Genomic DNA, 18,839 nt, shown 5'->3' with positions numbered 1-18,839 from the left:
AACAAAAAAAAACACAAAAATTAGCCAGGTATGGGGGTATGCATCTGTAATCCCAGCTACTCAGGAGGCTGAGACAGGAGAATCATTTGAACCCGGGAGACGGAGGTTGCAGTGAGCCAAGATCGTGCACTGCAGCCCAGGAGAGAGTAAGGCTCTGTCTCCAAAAAAAAAAAAAAAAAAAGACAGCTTACTCAAGTTCTTCCCCCTTAGTTCAAACTTAAGTTTTTGCAACTTCAAAAGGAAGGGGCAGCAAGCAAGCAAGCATGCTTTAGGAGTCACTGAAGCTTTTGAATGGACAAAAGTTTCTCACATTTGATTTGTAAGCTGCATTTATCAAATGCAGTCACTCTCAAAGAAGTTCCCTGGACCAGCAGCATCAGCATGCCCTGGGAATCTGTTAGAAGAGCAAATGCATGGACCCCATTCCTAGACCCACTGAATCAAAAACTCTGGGGATAAAAGAAGTCCAGCAATCTGTGTTTCTTTTTAACAAGGCCTCGAGGTGATTCTCATGCAGGTTCAAAATTGAGAACCACTGATCTAATAAGCATTTCTGCCACTGTCACACTAGATGCTGATGCTCTGGTCTTCCTTCTTCAGTCAAGAGTTAAAGCATTTCCAGGCCAGGTGCAGTGGCTCACCCCTGTAATCCCAGCACTTTGAGAGGCCGAGGAGGGCAGATCACCTGAGGCCTGGAGTTCCAGACCGGCCTGACCAGCATGGAGAAACCCCGTCTCTACTAAAAATACAAAATTAGCCTGGTGTGGTGGCGCATGCCTGTAATCCCAGCTGCTCGGGAGGCTTAGGCAGGAGAATCACTTGAACCCGGGAGGCAGAGGTTACAGTGAGCTGAGATCGTGCCATTGCACTCCAGCCTGGGCAACAAGTGTGAAACTCCGTCTCAAAAAAAAAAAAAAAAAAAAAGAGTTAAAGCATTTCCAAACTGCCTGTATCTGACCTACATTAGAGTATCACAGTTGCTAGTAGGAACTCAAAAAATGTTTGCTGAATAAGGGATCAGGCTTCAGATATCTTTCTTTGGCCAGAGGGTTTTAAGAATACACTGGATATCCATGTTTTTAGGCAGGATCTCTTCTCTTCACTTTCCTACAGTCCCCACCAGTCGCTACTGTCTTCTACCTCATACTATCATACATTTTTCTGGTCAGCCAATGACAGCATAAGAGTTTGAAAGCTCTGGGAAAAATAATTCCAAAAAAAAATTTTAAATATGGATACAATATGGTCCAATCTTCTCTTACAAGTGAGGAAATCAACAACTTACAACTACCTTGGGATGATTCAGAAATTGTACAATATGCTACAATTGGTCCTTCTACTTGCAGGTCTCCACTTTGTTATTTTTGTTTGTTTTTGTTTTTGTTTTTTTTTTGAGAGAGTCTCGCTCTGTCGCCAGGCTGGTGTGCAAAGTGGCGCGATCTCAGCTCATTGCAATCTCTACTTCCCAAGTTCAAGCAATTCTCCTGCCTCAATCTCCCAAGTAGCTGGGACTACAGGCGCATACCACCACGCCCAGCTAATTTTTGTATTTTTAGTAAAGATGGGGTTTCACCATGTTGGCCAGGATGGTCTTGATCTACTGACCTTGTGATATGCCCACCTCGGCCTTCCAAAGTGCTGGGATTACAAGAGTGAGCCACCGTCCCCAGCAAGGTCTCCACGTTTAAGCCCCAGGAAAAATGTTTCAAGATAGCATCTCAAGCTTTCTTTTTCCGGTCTGAATTCTTTAGAAAACTAGAGCCTGCCTATGTATTATGTAAATAGATGCATAAGTATTCCAGAGGCTCATGTGCCCAATAACTACAAAGGCAGTTAACAAGGCCGACTGATGGCATTTACATGTTAATATCAACTTTGAAAACTCTATACCAAAAACATGTAATAACAAATCATTTACGAGAAGTACTTAAATGTATTCAAAATACAGTTGACGCTTAAACATGGATTTGAACTGCAGCAGTATACTTACAATAATGTTTTACAACTGATTTTTTTAAATAAATGTATTAGAAAAATTTTTGGAGATTTGCTATAATTTGAAAAAACTTACAGATTAACTGCATAGCTTAGAAATATTGAAAAAATAGAAAAAGGCATTATGAGTGCATAAAATATGTAGATTCTAGTCTATTTTTTCATTTACTACCATAAAATATACACAAATCTATTACAAAGAGTTAAAATTTATCAAAACGTAGGCAAAAACTTACAGACCATACATGGCACATCTAGAAAAATGCAAATACACATAAAGATGCAGTATTACATCATCACGTAACATTAACTAGTATATACTGTTCTACTGTAATAATTTGTAGCTAACTCCTGTTGCTACTGCAGTGAGCTCAAGTGCTCTGAGTGACTGCTTAAAATGCCACAGTAAATTGTGTATCACAACAGTAAAATCACGGTTCTTGCATATTTTTCATCCTTTTTAGTGCAATACTATAAACTTTGAATAACACCATGAGACCCATATGAAGTGCCACTAGTGATGCTGGAAGTGCTCCCAAGAAGCAAAGTCATGCTATCATAAGAAAAAGCTGAACTGCCTGATATGTGCTACAGATTGAGGTCTGCCGGTGTGGTTGCCTACCATTTCAAGATAAATGAACCCAGAGTAAGGACCATTGCAAAAAAAGAAAAGAAAATTTGTGAAACCATCTCTGTAGCTATACCAGCAGGTACAAAAACCTTGCACTTTTTGCAAAATACCTTTTTTCTCATATTGAAAATGCAGCTTCTATGTAGGTGAAGGATTACTATTAAAAAAAAAACCATAGCTATTTAATATGAATCGAGAAAAAGCAGTTTTTTGATAACTTAAAGCAAAAAGAAGATAAAGGATCTAAAGCTAGAGAATTTAATGCCAGGAAAGGATGGTTTGATAATATTAGAAGAGCTTTGGCTTAAAAAATGTCCAGATAACAGGAAAAGCAGCTTCTGCCCACTAAAAGGTAGTAGATGAGTTCCTAGATGCCATTAGGAAAATCATTGAGGAGAAAGGATATTTGTCTGAACAGGCTTTTAATGCAGATGCCTCTGCCGCCACAGATGGCAAAACCAATCCCTCCTCTTCCTCAGCCTACTCAGTGTGAAGACAATGAAGATGAAGACCTTTAAGATGATTCACTTCCATGTAATAAACAATAAATATGTTTTCTCTTCCTTTTCTTTTGAGACAGAATTTCTCTCTGTCACCTAGGCTGGAGTGCAATGGCATGATCTCAGCTCACTGCAACCTCTGTCTCCCAGGATCAAGCAATTCAGCCTCAGCCTCCTGAGTAGCTGGGACTACAGGCGTGCGCTACTACACTCGGCTGATTTTTGTATTTTTAGTAGAGATGGGGTTTTGCCATGTTGGCCAGGCTGGTCTCAAACTCCTGGCCTCAAGTGATCCACCTGCCTCAGTCTCCCAAACTGCTGGGATTATAGGCGTGAGCCACTGCACCCAGCCATGTGTGTGTGTGTGTGTGTGTGTGTGTGTGTGTGTGTGAGAGAGAGAGAGAGAGACAAGGTCTGACTCTATTACCTAGGCTGGAGTGCGGTGGCAGGATCTCAGCTCACTGCAATCTCCGCCTCCCAGGCTCAAGCCATCCTCCTACCTCGGCCTCCCCAGTAGCTGGGACTACAGGTGTGTACCACCATAACTGGCTAATGTTTGTATTTCTGTAAAGACTGGTTTTCACCATGTTGCCCAGGCTGGTTTCAAACTTGTAAGCTCAAGCCATCTGCCTGCCTGGGCCTCCCAAAGTGCTGGGATTACAGGCGTGAGCCACTGCGCCTGGCTCCTTATGATTTTAATAACACTTTCTTTTCTTTAGCTTACTTTATTGTACAAATACAGCATATAAAACATATAACATACAAAATATGTGTTAATCAACTGTTTATGTTATTGATAAGGCTTTCCAGTCAACTGTAGGCTATTACTAATTAAGCTTTGGGAGAGTCAAAAGTTAAATGTGAGTTGGTGGGGCAAGTAGTACCTCTAACCCCCACCATGTTCAAGGGACAATTGTATAATGTATTGTGGGAGACTTACTTACACTAAAATTAAAATGCAGCTTTTTTCAGTACCATCTAGAAGGAAAACAACATACATTTAATGAACTCATCTATAAGAAACTAAGTTTGCAGTAAAATTAAGTCTTTGTAAACCACTATAAGGACTTAGAAACCCTTCTCCAAATGAATCTGTATCTATGTAAGCATTCATTGAGGAGCACCTGTTCTAATGGCAAGAGCCCCAAGGAGCTGGGGGATCCAGCACATGATCTGCCATGTCAAAGCTGCATAACCTCCCATAGTCACAGTTTCCCTTTGGGCTGCATCTCCTTCTCCACAAAAAGTACAGTTTAGTGCTAATACTCTAATAACTGACAAGAGAAATACTCCTTACACTTAAACAAGTTTTGCTGGCACTAGAGTAACTGCTTCTTTAGCCAATCTTGAAAAGAATGAGATAAAATTTGAGATAAAGCTAAAATTGATACAAATATCTGTAAGTATCCAGATGTAAGAAAGTGACTGGTCCTGATAACTTTTTTTTTTTTGAGACAGAGTCTGGCTCTGTCACCAGGCTGGAGTGCAGTGGCGCAATCTTGGTTCACTGCAACCTGTGCCTCCTGGGTTCAAGCAATTCTCCTGCCTCAGCCTCCCAAGTAGCTGGGATTACAAGTGTGCACCACCAAGCCCAGCTAATTTTTGTATTTTTAGTAGAGACAGAGTTTCACTATGTTGACCAGGATGGTCTCGATCTCTTGACCTGGTGATCCGCCTGACTTGGCCTCCCAAAGTGCTGGGATTACAGACGTGAGCCACCGCGCCCTGCCAGTCCTGATAACATTTTACTGTAATCAACATTTTTTTTTAAACCCTCACCCTTAAAACCCAAGAGAAGTTCTCTTTTTAATACCCTTACCCTTAAAACCCAAGAGAAGTTCTAAAAATATGTTCATTATAGAGAAACTACAAGATTCAGAAAGACTAAAAAACAAAATTTTACAATCTTATCTCCCAGAAATAAACATGGTAGCACTTTCATGAGTCTCTTTCAAACATTTTTATGCATACACAGAATTTTATATACTTGAAGTCATTCAGAACATACAATTTCGTATCCTGATTTCTAACTGACCACTGTACCATCTTTGAAAACATTCTTTGGGATAGCTTCTACCACATGAAGAGCCTATAATGTAACATCCTAGATTTTACACTGATTACTCAGAATATACAGTTAACCCTTGAACAATTTGTGAGTTAAGGACACTGACCCATGCTCAGTAAAAAATCTGCATGTAACTTTTGACTTCTCAAAAATTTTACTCATAACCTATTGTTGACTGGAAACCTTATTGATAACATAGTCAATTAACATATTTTGTGTATGTATTATATACTGTACGCATACAATTAAGTAAGCTAGAGAAAAAAACATGTTATTAAAAAAATCAGGCCAGGCATGGTGGCTCACGCCTGTAATCCCTACACTTTGGGAGGCTGAGGCAGACAGATCACTTGAGGTCAGGAGTTCGAGACCAGCCTGGCCAACACAGCAAAATCCCGTCTCTACTAAAAATACAAAAATTAGCCAGGCGTGGCTGCATGCGCCTGTAATCCCAGCTACTCAGGAGGCTGAGGCAAGAGAATCACTTGAACCCAGGAGGGAGAGGTTGCAGTGAGCCAAGACCGCGCCACTGCACTCCAGCCTGGGTGACAGAGTGAGACTCTGTTGCAAAGAAAAAAAAAAAAGAGGTCGGGTGCAGTGGCTCACGCCTGTAATCCCAGCATTTTGGGAGGTAGAGGCAGGCAGTTCACCCGAGGTCAGGAGTTCAAGACCAGCCTGGCCAACACAGTGAAACCCCATCTCTACTAAAAATACAAAAATTAGCCAGGCAGGATAGAGCAAAACTCTGCCTCCAAAAAAAAGAAAAAAGAAAATCATAAGAGAAAATGTATTTACTATCTATTAAGTGGAAGTGGATCATCATAAATATTCTTATCTTCCTCATCTTCACATTGAGTAGGCTGAGGAAGAGGAAGAGGAAGGGTTGGTCTTGCTGTCTCGGAGTAACAAGAGGTGGAAGAAACTCTGCATATAAGTGAACCCACACAGTTCAAACATGTGTTGTTCAAGGGCATCTGTACTAAAATGTTGCAAAATACAATTAAACAGCAATGTCATCATTAATGTCTATTTCCACTATACTAACATAGGCATAGCAATAAATATCAATTTAACAATAGTAAAATACTAAATGAAAGCAACAGTGAAATACACAACTAAAATCTTACAGATTATCAGCTGGGTAAGGAAAACAGCAGCCTGCAAGATCTAGAATTTTTTTTTTTTTTTTTATCAACAGAATCTCAAGAAAGATGAGTTTAAGAGTGACTTGGGAGTAGTCCCATTGAGCTTAATGTATACAGATCCCTGGCAATACTGAGTAAACAAGAGTAGGAGGAATCCTCAATCTGTAAACATCTTGGGAGCTGGCAAAGTGATTAAGCAAAGCACACAAATTTTAATGTTAAAAGCCATGAGACAGTGATTCATAACGGAGTAAGAAAGAAAACAGCTCTGTTTTTACAAAGGAGTAAGTAGAAGAAAAAAAAAAAGCACAGAAAGGTAAAGGGATAGGTTAAGTAACTTAAATATTATAATAGGTTCAAAATAATTGTCCCATATACATTTAGGAATGTACAGACTTATCTTCCAGGAAAACTGACTGACAGAAATTTCTAATATGAGTATTTTGAGGTCTTTGATAGTCATGTCCTAAAGATCATTATTAAGAGTCTAATGAGGGAAACTGGAAAGTAACTGGGCAGAAAATTCCCACTCACACAAAGAAAGTCTTGTTCAGAACAACCCTTATAAATACCTAAATAAAACAGAAGAAAGACAGTAACGACTTAAGATTGAGAGATATGTAAATATAAAGGTAATTCAAAAATTTACCTAGAAAAACTTTCAGAAAAATAATTGGTATATCCAACTATTGGCCCAATTGCTAGAAATCAGGATTTTCTGTATATGAGCGCTAATTCCCACAAATCCTTTCAACTAATATTGCACATGTGTACTGCACTATGAACTTGTGGGTTAGGAAGCACAATGTATAATACCCAAAGAGATATGTATCAGAGTTATATCTCTCAGTAGACTTCTATTGAGATTCCCCAATTAGGCTGGGCGCAGTAGCTCATGCCCATAATCCCAGCACCTTGAAAGGCCGAGGTGGGTCGATCACTTGAGGTCAGGACCAACATGGTGAAATCCCACCTCTACCAAAAATACAAAAATTAGCCAGGTGTGGTGGCACACCTGTAGTCCCAACTACTAGGGAGGCTGCGGCAGGAGGAGTACCTGAGCCTGGGAGATGGAGGTTGCAGTGAGCTGAGATTGTGCCACTTCACATCATCTTGGGTGACACAGCAAGACTCTGTCTCAAAAAAGACTCCCCAACTAGACAATGACAAATTAGGAACAAACTATTCTATGGAGGGGGGTGGAAATCAAGGACATTCGCCTCTACAGGCCTCTGGACTCTAAGGCATGTGACCACATGGATCCAGACATGCCAACAGACATGACAATAAACATGACTTTCAATGACCTTATAAAGTAATGAAATTGCTTTAGTATCTGTGTTCCCTAAGCAGTTTTTTGTTTGTGTTTAATTTCTATGCAACTCTTGCTTGGTCATTTTACAAAAAGCCCTCAATTCTTACAACTTTTGTGCCTGCAGGACTTGGTTCCAACACTTCTCAAAAGATAACATTGAAACTCTTCTTGGTTTATGGAAGAACATTAAAATAAGATGTTCGTAAAGCCGAGCTAATTTTTTAAGCTAATATTAATACTAGGTGTTAAGAGATAAAGGTGATTTTTTTAAAAGGTAGAGAAAATGCAAAGGTAAGTGTACTATGAAGATAAAACATTGATTAGATTACTGGTTTGGGGGGGTTTTATAAACAATTTTATTTTCTGATACAAGACAGAAAACAATGACTTTTTGCCTTCCTTTAGTAGTCTACCTTGACAGAAAAAAACATAAATAAGGGTAAATAAAATTCAGTTCTTAACTAAGTCAAATGTTAGTTCTATATATAAAATTATTTTAGCTACACAAGATCCATACTGGCTTCACAATCCATTATTGGGCGGACAAAAACCTCACTGAAAGAAGAGTTAAAAAGATGACCCTATAAAATTAATTATATTATCCGAAGTGTTTAGCAGACAAAAAAAAATTAAATTAATTCTAAATTGTACTTACCAGAGAACTGAATAATTTTTAAAAACTTTTAAAAACAAGATTTTTAAAAATGCAAGTAGAAGAAAAAGGCAAAACAAAAAAGATTATTTGTGTCAATAATTTCCCTCAAAAATACTGCTTAAAACAAGCTGCATTGATTCTCATCTTTTTTTTCTTTCTCAGACATTTCATGAAGAAGCACAGAAATGACCAATGTGTTACACTCAGGACAGATGGGAAAAGGGGTATCAAAAGGTATGAAATGTTAAAATTAAGAACATAAGTTCATCAATAAAGTTGACTCTTTTAACAGAGAGTCATCATGGATGTCCTAATTTTATAGACTACGGAGAGGTGTGCTATAAAAAGTAAGATTAAAATACATGATTTTGGCCAGGCGTGATGGCTCACAGCAAGGCAGATGTATCACTTGAGTCCAGGAGTTCAAGACCAGCCTGGGCAACCTGATGAAACCCCATGTCTACAAAAAGTACAAAAATTAGCCTGCCATGGTGGTGTGAGCCTATAGACCCAGCCACTCGGGAGGCTAAAGTAGGAGGACTGCTTGAGCCTGAGAGGTCAAGGCTGCAGTGAGCCATGATGGCACCACTGCACTCCAGCATGGGCCACAGCACTGTCTCAAATAAATAAATAATTAAATATATATATACATGATTTTATTCACATACTGAAGACCATTGAATTATTAGTTTTTAAAAAGTTTTACCTACTCTTGGCTGGGTGAGGTGGCTCACACCTGTAATCCCAGCACTTTGGGAGGCTGAGGCAGGCAGATCACGAGGTCAGGAGTTTGAGACTACCCTGGTCAATATGGTGAAACCCCATCTCTACTAAAAAAAGGAAAAATTAGCCGGGCGTGGTGGCGCACACCAGTAGTCTCAACTACTTGGGAGGCTGAGGCAGGAGAAATGCTGGAACCCAGGAGGCAGAGGTTGCAGTGAGCCCAAATCACGCCACTGCACTCCAGCCTGGCGACAGAACGAGACTCTGTCTCCAACAAAACAAAACAAAACAAAACAAAAAAGTTTTACCTACTCTTGCAATACTCATTCAATAAGACAGATGTGAAAATTTTATCTGAATTCTTGTAGATGGGCTAAAATCTACATAAATATTCCTTATCACACGTAGATTCTTTTGAAATGAAAATATTTAACAGACCTGAAACTTTGCAATGCCTCAAAAGCACTCAACTTTTCAAAAACAAACAGAAATATTAGCCACAGGTCATAAGGCATTACAAATATGCAACACAAAAAAGCTGCACATTTCATTCCACTAGATATGTCCTGAGATATAAATCTACATAAAATGTTTTATAGTCATTTAAAAACTACATCAGAAAAAAATTATATCAGAAAACATTAAGCACTCACCACTCATTTTCCCTATTCTTCTGTCCAGTTAGTCATATTAATCCAAAATAACAATCCAATAACTAAAAATAAATACTTCAACTAAATACTAAAGACTGAAAAAAAAAAAAAAATCACATGGCAGTAGAGAGGTCAGACCTTCTGGGATATAACCACCTTTTCTTCTGAGATGTTTCATCACTCAAAACTATAAACTATGGATAAAGACAGTTTCTTCTGTCAACCCCTTAACTCCCAAATTCACTATTTTAGGACCCACAGTTAGTGACTCTGCTAAGAACATACCATGCTCTTTGCTACATTATTACCTCTGCACATGAAATGTCCTAATTCTGAAGAAGCTGCATTCAGTCAACTACACATCTCTCAGTCACCATCTCTCCCCTCCCTACTTCGGAACTTTCCAGGGCCTGCCCAACTATCCACTTCCTCTACCCAGCCATAGTTCATTGTTCTGGCTTGGTGTTTCCACATGATGCAAGACACAAAACTGAATTTTAAATGATTTTTAAAACTGCTCTCTTATTCTGCTTCCCTGATCATGTTCTTACTCTGCTTAAAACTCTTTAGTAATCTTCACACAGAAGAGAAGTGCTTTTCAAATTACCAGTTGCTACCACAGCGTCATTAAATAAATTGAGTGGGTCACCATCATCAGTCTATCTGAAAAATAAAATAGAATGGAACACAATAGAAACTACCAGAGTGCACCACCCAAAGCAAGGGTATTATGTAGTGACATTTTACCATTTATATACAAGCATATTGGGTTGCAATGTAAAGATGCTTATCTTTCCAAAGGGTCATAGCCAAAAAACCTCTAAACACACTAGACTACAGGATAATCCAATCTTTCATTTGATCTACATGGCTCTCCAACCCAGCCCCTGCGTAATAAGGCTCTAGACCTATCTCTTGCTACACCAAAGGGAGCTGGCTCAAGCAAACAAGCTTGTCATGCCAAACTCATTTGCAGTTCCTCGTTTTAGTGGTGTCAATCACTGTTCCCTCTGCCTTGAATGCCCTCTAATTTTTCTAAGAGGCTCACTTGTACTCATCTTTCAGTATTTAACACCTATCACCTCCTCTACAAAGCCTTTTTATCCTTCCCTCAGCAGCTAATGCCCCAATACCCACTTTGTGTCTCCACAATGCCCTATATTATAGCTCCTACAAAATTTCATTGCACATTTTAATTTTAGGCTTGACTGTCTTCCCAACTTCTAAAGTATAAACTCACTAAGGGAAGGAGTACATTGTACTAGCCTTCCTATCGGCAGCACTGAGCTAAGTACGTGCACTATAACATAGGTTCGAAGTTGGTAAAATGAACAAATGAAGAATTAAGGACTTGCATCTAACTTGTCTGTTGTCAGAAATGATAGGGTGGTTATCTTTGCAATAAAACCCCTTCATAGTGCTGGAATCAAGATTTTCACATTTTTGCTACAACCCCTAGAGAGCAGAACCCTGCAGTGTGAGGCAGAAGGAGGTGTCAGCTTCCTGTCTTTCAGCAAAGAGACCCAGTTTGGGCTGCAATGTAGCAGCACTCATTTCCACGCTTCCAGAAGTTACCTGGGGAAAGAGGCCGAGGAAGGACTCCAGAAGTTCCCACAGGCAGGTGAGGTAAATCAGAAACAGCATTAACAGATGTCATTAGCAGGGAGAGCCCTATTTTATTTATAAGCAGCTCTTAATAAGAGAAGGGAGGGAAAGAATTCTTTACCATTGCTGATGGCACAAGGTTACCAATATGAGCTAAGTAAAAACAAAGGGTGTCGTGAAATAACTGGTTGAGGTCACTTGATTTCTGTTGCCTACTCTAATAGTTCTGAAATAGCTACTGATTCACTGCTGTCATTATGAGATACTATTTGGAGGTGGGGGGTGGGGGTCATACCTAACAGGGGCTTCTCACAGAGGTTTCAAAACTTTTCAGAGACTTCATTTTATATATGTGAATGCCTTAATTTTTAGGGGATCTGATACACCTATTTTACAAACCCATACTTTAGTTGCCTTCACTGCAATTAACAGTTCATGCAACATCCAAGATACTTTGACAGACTTTGCCAACTGTCAAGTTTCAGCTGTTCTTTTCCATTTCCACAAAGTTCATAAACTACTATTAGGGGAGCCATAATTTTTTTCTGCCCAATCACTGATTTTATTAAAAATAATTCCTTTGCTTAGACTGCCCCTAGACTTGCAATAATTATCTACAATTAAGACAAAGATAAATCCTTATCATAACCTAACATTAGTTTAAAAAAAAAAGTTGTAATATATGAAACACTTTACCCAGAGTATTAAATGTTAGATATCTATTACAGCAAGGTAATTAATGATTGCTAAGGTAAAGCTTTAAAGGCCATTTAAAGCCCTGTTTCCTTTTGTTTGAAATAGGCCCAGGCAGCTATGCGAATTCCACAAACATTTATTAGGCATAAATACGCATAAAGTGTAGAAACATCAGCAAATGCCTTTGCTTTGCTGTACGCTCTTCTACTTCCACCTACCCTTCCTCTCTCAACTCAGATAAAACAAGGCACTATCAATGAGAAAGGGTAATAGCCCCAAACACAGGCTTTCCAAAAAATAGCACCACAAAATGCTCGCTCCTTTTTCTCCTCAGTCCATATATAGGACTTTATTGACTAAAGGACAGATACATTCATTTATAAACAAATTAATTATGCTAAGTGTCTAAATACATGTTATGTGTGGGGCTTACTTTCCCATTTTAAACAGTGGCCCCTTCAGTATTAAATTCATCCTGTCTCTTCCGGTTCTAGGCACTTCAGGAGCCGTAGCTTAAGGTGCAAACATAACCAAGACCAACAACCACACCACACACAACCAGTCCCGAAAATGGCACAGAAATGGTATCAAGAAATCCCAATCACAAAGATACGAATCTCTTAAGGGGGTGGACCCCAAGTTCCTGAGGAACATGCGATTTGCCAAGAAACACAACAAGAAAGGCCTAAAAAAGATGCAGGCTAACAGTGCCAAGGCCATGAGTACATGTGCCAAGGTTATCAAGGCCCTCATAAAGCCCAAGGAGGTTAAGCCCAAGATCCCAAAGGGTGTCATCCGCAAGCTCAATCAACTTGACTACACTGCCCACCCCAAGCCTGGGAAGCATGCTCATGCCCGCACTGCCAAGGGGCTCAGGCTGTCCTGGCCAAAGGCCAAGGACAAGGATAAAACCAAGGCCCAGGCTGCAGCTCCAGCTTCAGTTCCAGCTAAGGCTCCCAAAGGTGCCCAGGCCCCTACAAAGGCTTCAGATTAGATATCTGTCTGCCAACGTGAGGACAGGACTGGTGCAACCCCCAACCAGGCTGCCACCTGCATGGGGCTGGGGTCCTCCTGTGCTATTTGTACAAATGAACCTGAGGCAGGAAAAAAAAATTCAGCCTAAGCTTCCCTTGGTAAAATGACAGGCATTCATGCAGCTTAAAGGTTGTGGAAAACTGATTTTCTTCCATGATGCTACTACTCCACAGTCTAGACAAAATGCAGCCATCAACATGAAAAACTGCTGCTTGATTTTTTTTTTCCTCCAACATGTTTTAAACAGAGCTGCAGATGCTCAAGGGAAGCCATATTTCTAAGGTTTTGAACAGTAGTATTTTTCAGTATTTTTCTCATGTAAAATTGGTGCAATTCATCCAGAACATTTTTCAAATGCCATTATTTTTCAGCGTTAAGTGCTTAAACTGCTTAGAGAGAAAAAGGTCTCCATCAGAAAGATCGACTTCCAGAAACCAACTAGTGATCATTAAAATGAGGAGAATAAAAAGAAAATAATTCATTTTTTACAGTTTGAAGAAATCTTTAAGTCATCTCTAATTCCTTCATTTTACAGATAAGAAATAGAGTCCACAGAGGTTAAGCAATTTGCCTCAGATCACTAAGCTACTAATAGCAGCGCTAGAAATAGAATGAGGCATTTTAATTACTCTTAGCAGTACCCCCAAATCATGCAAGTTATATATACTCTCATCACTTGTCATTCAAGTTTTTAAAACAATTATCACTTTATCATTAATTTCTGAGGAAAGTCTCCTACAACACGTTCTAAATTTTCAAAGTTATGCATATTAAACTTCAAATTCTAACTCCAAAAAGAAGGTACTATTCAGGAACTTTCCTCAGAAAGTTTCAAGCGTGTGTACACCCCTAAACCATCACAATGAATTTCAGAGTCCATTTTTTCAAAACCTGTCCCTCAACTACACTTCAGATGTGTTTGTTCAACGACACACACACACACAAAGAGAGAAAATTCTGGAAGTTCTTCCGCCAAAAACCAATGACAATCTGTCAATGAAATCAGATTACTCCATTAATATATTATGGGTTTCCAGCTTAAATTAGGAAGTGTCACTAGCATTTCATCAACCCACAGTGTGAAGAGTTAATAAAAGACTGGAAAATGCACTCTCGGTTGGTTCTGGGTCCGAAGGAAGGTGTAGATCTGATATTAACACAAACTGAAGGGCTGAGCTTAAAAGCGAAAAACAAAAGGAGTGAACAAGTTCCTTAAACAAAAAGCCTTTTCGTACGGAATGCACCCGCACCGTGGTGACCACATCAGTAAGACTGAATTTCAGATTTTCGTTTTAACGTCCCAGTAAATCAATTCTATACATTTTAGCTTTGGATATTCAAGGGCAAAAGAGAGGGCACCGTGAGGGCAACAATTTACTCTGGATCACTTTCAAGGACTGTTGTCTAACCACTCATTACAATCGTTCCTTTGTGCAACTGATTATCTAAAAGTACTGAGAGAGTGTAGTACTTCTCTTTGAAAGATAACCATCAGCAAAAGCTAAGACAATGTGATTTTGATGACAAACTGATGCAGCAGTCTGACCAGTAAAGTGTAGAATGCGTTGTCTTTGTAAATATTACTCACAAATCCATATTCAAGTTACAAACGATGTATGTGTTTACGACCTCTGGTACCGCTCTACAAAAACGCAAAAATAACCTAAAAGGTTAGCATGCCTATTTCTTTAAAGTATGACCAGCTTAGCAAGGTGGCAAGTTTGTTTGAAAACACAAAACGCAATCACCACCACCGCTCAATAATACACATACATAAACAGATTCGAAGCTGTGTTAAGCACAAAAATCCTTACCCCATTTTGCCCAATGAAAACTTGCTCTGAAGTTTCAGCTCTTATGCTACGGAATAACTTCCAAAGGAATTTCTCCGTCTGCTATTTCGCAGTTGATTTTCCACCCCCACCCCTAGATCCTTGTCCGGAGGTATTTCAAGGATGCTGCCAATTCAATTAGTTCTCTTAGGTAAAATGATTTCTTTCTTGTAAATACCAAAACGTTCAAACAGAGGCGGCATTTGCTTATTCGAGTTAAAACGCTTTGCGGAGGAGACAGCGATCAATTCTATTCCACAAAACGAGTCTACAAGTAGGAAAATGCAGAATCCGGCTTCACCGAGTCCTATAAAAAATGAGTTCGCTGGTCATTTCACTCATGTCCTCCTCGACACTCAGGGAGAGCCAGGTAACTCGGCCTTTTCAGAGCTAAGGCTGCGGGTTCAAATTTCTCCACCACACCAGGTCCCCGGGGGTGGAGCGAGCAACCAAACGCGACGTGCACGTGAATAAAAATCCCAAAAGCAGTAATGCCACGGCTTCCCTGCGCTCACATTAGGAAAAAAACTACATAGAAAAATCTCCTCGAAGTGCAAATCCGGCAGCTCCCAACCTGCACGGCACTCCACATTGGAATCTGTCTTTTTTAATGTTTCTTCTCCTAAGACTCGGAGCAGAGAAGAGGTGGGGAGGAGGAAGAGAAGGCTGGGCAGGATCGATTCATTCTCCCGAGGAGAATAAACGGAGCCATTTCCAGGCTGGCAGCAGGCTGGGGGCGCAGCGCACGCCGGGGAGCTGGAGAAGGGGGCCCGATCCCACCTCCCTCAGCCCCTTCCCGCCCCCCGCCGCCAAGCACAATGGAGCCCGGCTCGCGCCCGGCCCTTCATTCGCGGCTGCCCCCTCTTCCCTCCTCTCTTCAGAGCACAGCGGATCTGAGGCTCCCGTCGGCGGAGAATGAATGAATCACAGAGCCAAGCCCCACGCTTCCACTGGCGCCCTGCCCCCAGCTCCAGGGCGGGCGAAAGGGGCCGAAGGGTCGACGGGCGCCTGCCCGAGCCAAGGCGGGAGGCTAAGACCGCGTCGGGGCCAGGAGAGCTGGGCTCGAAGCCGAAGCGCAGCCGCCGCTCCAGCGCCCCCACCCCTGCTCCTCGTCTCTCACGCTCCGCGCCGCCGCCACGCGCCGCCTCACATTCCCCGGGCCCCGCCGCCGCCTCTTCACACTTCCATCAGCGCCCGCCTCCGCCGGCCTCCGGCTCCCGCCGGGCAGAGCAGCGCCAGCCCCGGCGGCCTGAAGCCCGCCGCTGCCTCCGCCTGCACCGGCCGGCTGGCAGAGCGGAGGGTGCTGCTTTCCCAGTCAGCGCCGCCGGCGTGAGGCGAGCGCGGAGGCAGTGGGCTGCGGGGGGCGGGAAGGGGGCGGAGAGAACGGGGGGGCGAGGGCGGTACCTCCCCCTGCTCGCGGGAGAGGGCGGGAGGCGGTGGCCGCCGCGGAGCCGCGGCTGGGGGCTGGTGCGCGGACGGGTCCCGGGAGCCCGACGGGCCCTGCGGGCAGTGGGCAGCGGGAGCAAGCAGCAGCCGCGAGGCGGCGGAGAGGATGGTGGTGCGGGGCCGAGCGGCCCTCGTGGGGAGCTGGGCCGGCGGCAGGCCCTCAGTCCGTCCGTCCTTGTTTTCCCCCCTCCCCTAGAGGCCGGCGGCTGGCGGGCCGTGCGCTCTGCTCCTCCGCTGGCTCTTGGCCCCGCTCCCGGCCGCCACAGCCTCCTCCGCGCCCCACGCCAGGTGCTCGCGCTGTGTCTCCATCCTCCCCGCAGGAGGACCTTTAAATAGCAACGTCAGCGCGCTCCTCTCCGCACACACGTCACCCGCTGCTCACGTCACCGGGGTGCGGGGGATGATGTCACGCGGCCGGAAGTACTGCTAAATTAGGGAAAGAGCGGGGGGAGGAGGACTCGGCGAGCTCCTGTGTGCCCACCTGCTCTCGCTTCTCCTTAAAGGCCAAAGCACAGGAGACAGCCCGAGAGGAGCTCGAACAAGGAAGCGGCGGGAGGAGATTTCCTTGCAACAAATGTGCCAAACCGGAGTGAATCATTCGTAGCAGAAGTGCAGAAGTGTCAAGCGGGTAATATCCTATCTCCCACTCCCACCGCTGTTGCAGCAGCACCCCCGGGCTTCTCCTGTCCTAACTAGCAGGGAAATGTGGGAGGGAGAGCCTGATCACACTACTGGTAGATGTACTTCCAACAAGAACTTCGGAAAAATTACCTCAATTTTCAGTTATTGAGTGCCATTCTGGACGTAGTGGACTTTTAAACTTTTTCTCTTGTTGGTTACCTGAAACACGAAAGAATAAAGAGCAGAGCAATAAGCAAACGAAGTAATGTTATAAAGGATAGTAATTTTATTTACAAAAGAGCAGTTTTGGCATAGGAAAATGAGTCAATCTTAGTTCACTCAGATAATTATCGTCACATGCATAGCAAATGCCAGTGTGTCCTCTCAGTTTCTCTTCATCAAGAATATGAGTTCCGTGACACTTGCCTCCAGACAATAAAACAAGAAAGAGAAAAAAATATATGGGTTTCAGTCTGTGGAATTTAAATTAAAAATTAAAAATTGGAAAGACCACCAAATCCTTTTTCATTAGCACAAGCATATTTTTATCTTCTTTAGTTTTGACCACATAGTATATAATTACAATATCTCTTAAGTGTGTTGTTTTGCATTTTCTGTATGGCAAGGGTGAGTAGCTCTCTATAAGTGTGCTAGCTATGTATGTGTTTGTGTCTATAAAACACCATATTAGGAATGCTTTTTACATTGTAAATTACTACAGCGTTCTTAAATTATTTTAAAATGAATAGGTAAAAACAAAATTTTAAGTTAGGTAAATTCATATAGTGAACTTTGGTTTTATTTTACTTAATCATGGCCAAGAAATAGAATTGATACGTATTGCCAAAGGTCAATACTGTTTCAAGTTAGTCTACAAATTTAGTGACCCTGTTTTCCAAACCAAAATCTAGACACACCATTTGACATTAGAAAAAAAATTTGAATCTGAAGTGACCTGGAAAATCCAGAACATAGGATTACCAGCCTATGAAGTGATTATTAGGAAAGTTATATGTCAATTTCAACGTAGTTTAAATAAAAGAAGGTAAAACTTGTTAGAATGTATACCACGTGTGACTTTTAGAAACTGTAATGTTAAACTACTCACATGGTTCCTATTTAAGGAACATTGGTTTTGCAACTTTCTGTATTTACATTTTCTTGCTCAAGTTAGGAGTCCAAGATTAAAGAACACCACCACCAACAACAAAAAAGACCAATTTGTAACTGTTTCAAATACTCTGGTCATCTTAACATTATACAATTATGATCATGCTTAAAGTTTGAAATATTAAGTCTTTTTTTGAGACGGAGTCTCGCTCTGTTGCCCAGGCTGGAGTGCAGTGGTGCTATCTCGGCTCACTGCAACCTCTGCCTCCCAGGTTCAAGCAAGTCTCGTGCCTCGGCTTCCCAAGTACTTGGAATTGCAGGCGCCTGCTGCCATACCTGGCTAATTTTTGTATTTTTAATAGAGATGGTTTTTCGCCATGTCGGCCAGGCTGGTCTCAAACTCCTGGCCTCAGGTCATCCGCCCACCCCGGCCTCCCAGTGTGCTGGGATTATAGGCATGACCCACAGTGCTCACCCTAGTTTTCATTGTTGTTTTTGTTTTTGTTTTGTTTTGTTTTGTTTTTTGAGGCAGAGTCTCGCTGTGCTGTCCAGGTTGGGTGCAGTGGCACAATCTTGGCTCACTGCACTCTCTGCCTCCTGAGTTCAAGCGATTCTCCTGTCTCAGCCTCCTGAGTAGCTGGGACTACAGGCACTTGCCACCACACCCGGCTAATTTTTGTATTTTTGGTAGAGACGGAGTTTCACCATTTTGGCCAGGCTGGTCTCAAACTCCTGACCTCAAGTGATCCGCCTGCCTCGGCCTCCCAAAGTGCTGGGATTACAGGCGTGAGACACTGCGCCAGGTCGCC

The 18,839-nt window shown here is 42.0% G+C and overlaps 1 protein-coding gene across 11 annotated transcripts in view; it reads right to left on the bottom strand.

Moving 5' to 3' along the window:
* LOC105475087 (homer scaffold protein 1) overlaps positions 1 to 16,579 on the bottom strand; it is a 192,551-nt gene extending 175,972 nt beyond the window's left edge. For 10 of the 11 annotated variants that reach the window (XM_071098773.1, XM_071098774.1, XM_071098769.1 and 7 more), the window contains exon 1: positions 14,836 to 16,573. In XM_071098773.1, coding sequence (XP_070954874.1) covers positions 14,836 to 14,840 — 5 coding nt within the window. In that variant the 5' untranslated portion in view covers positions 14,841 to 16,573. Of the gene's footprint in view, positions 1 to 14,835 lie in introns of all 11 variants that reach the window. The other variant, XM_011730081.3, reaches the window with a different exon arrangement.
* Positions 16,580 to 18,839: the final 2,260 nt, after the last annotated feature.

The sequence above is a fragment of the Macaca nemestrina genome, chromosome 6 (assembly GCF_043159975.1).
Source record: "Macaca nemestrina isolate mMacNem1 chromosome 6, mMacNem.hap1, whole genome shotgun sequence".
Classification (NCBI taxonomy): Eukaryota; Metazoa; Chordata; class Mammalia; order Primates; family Cercopithecidae; genus Macaca; species Macaca nemestrina.
The sequence above is the reverse complement of the archived record's forward strand: the minus strand, read 5'-3'. Positions and strand labels throughout refer to the sequence as shown.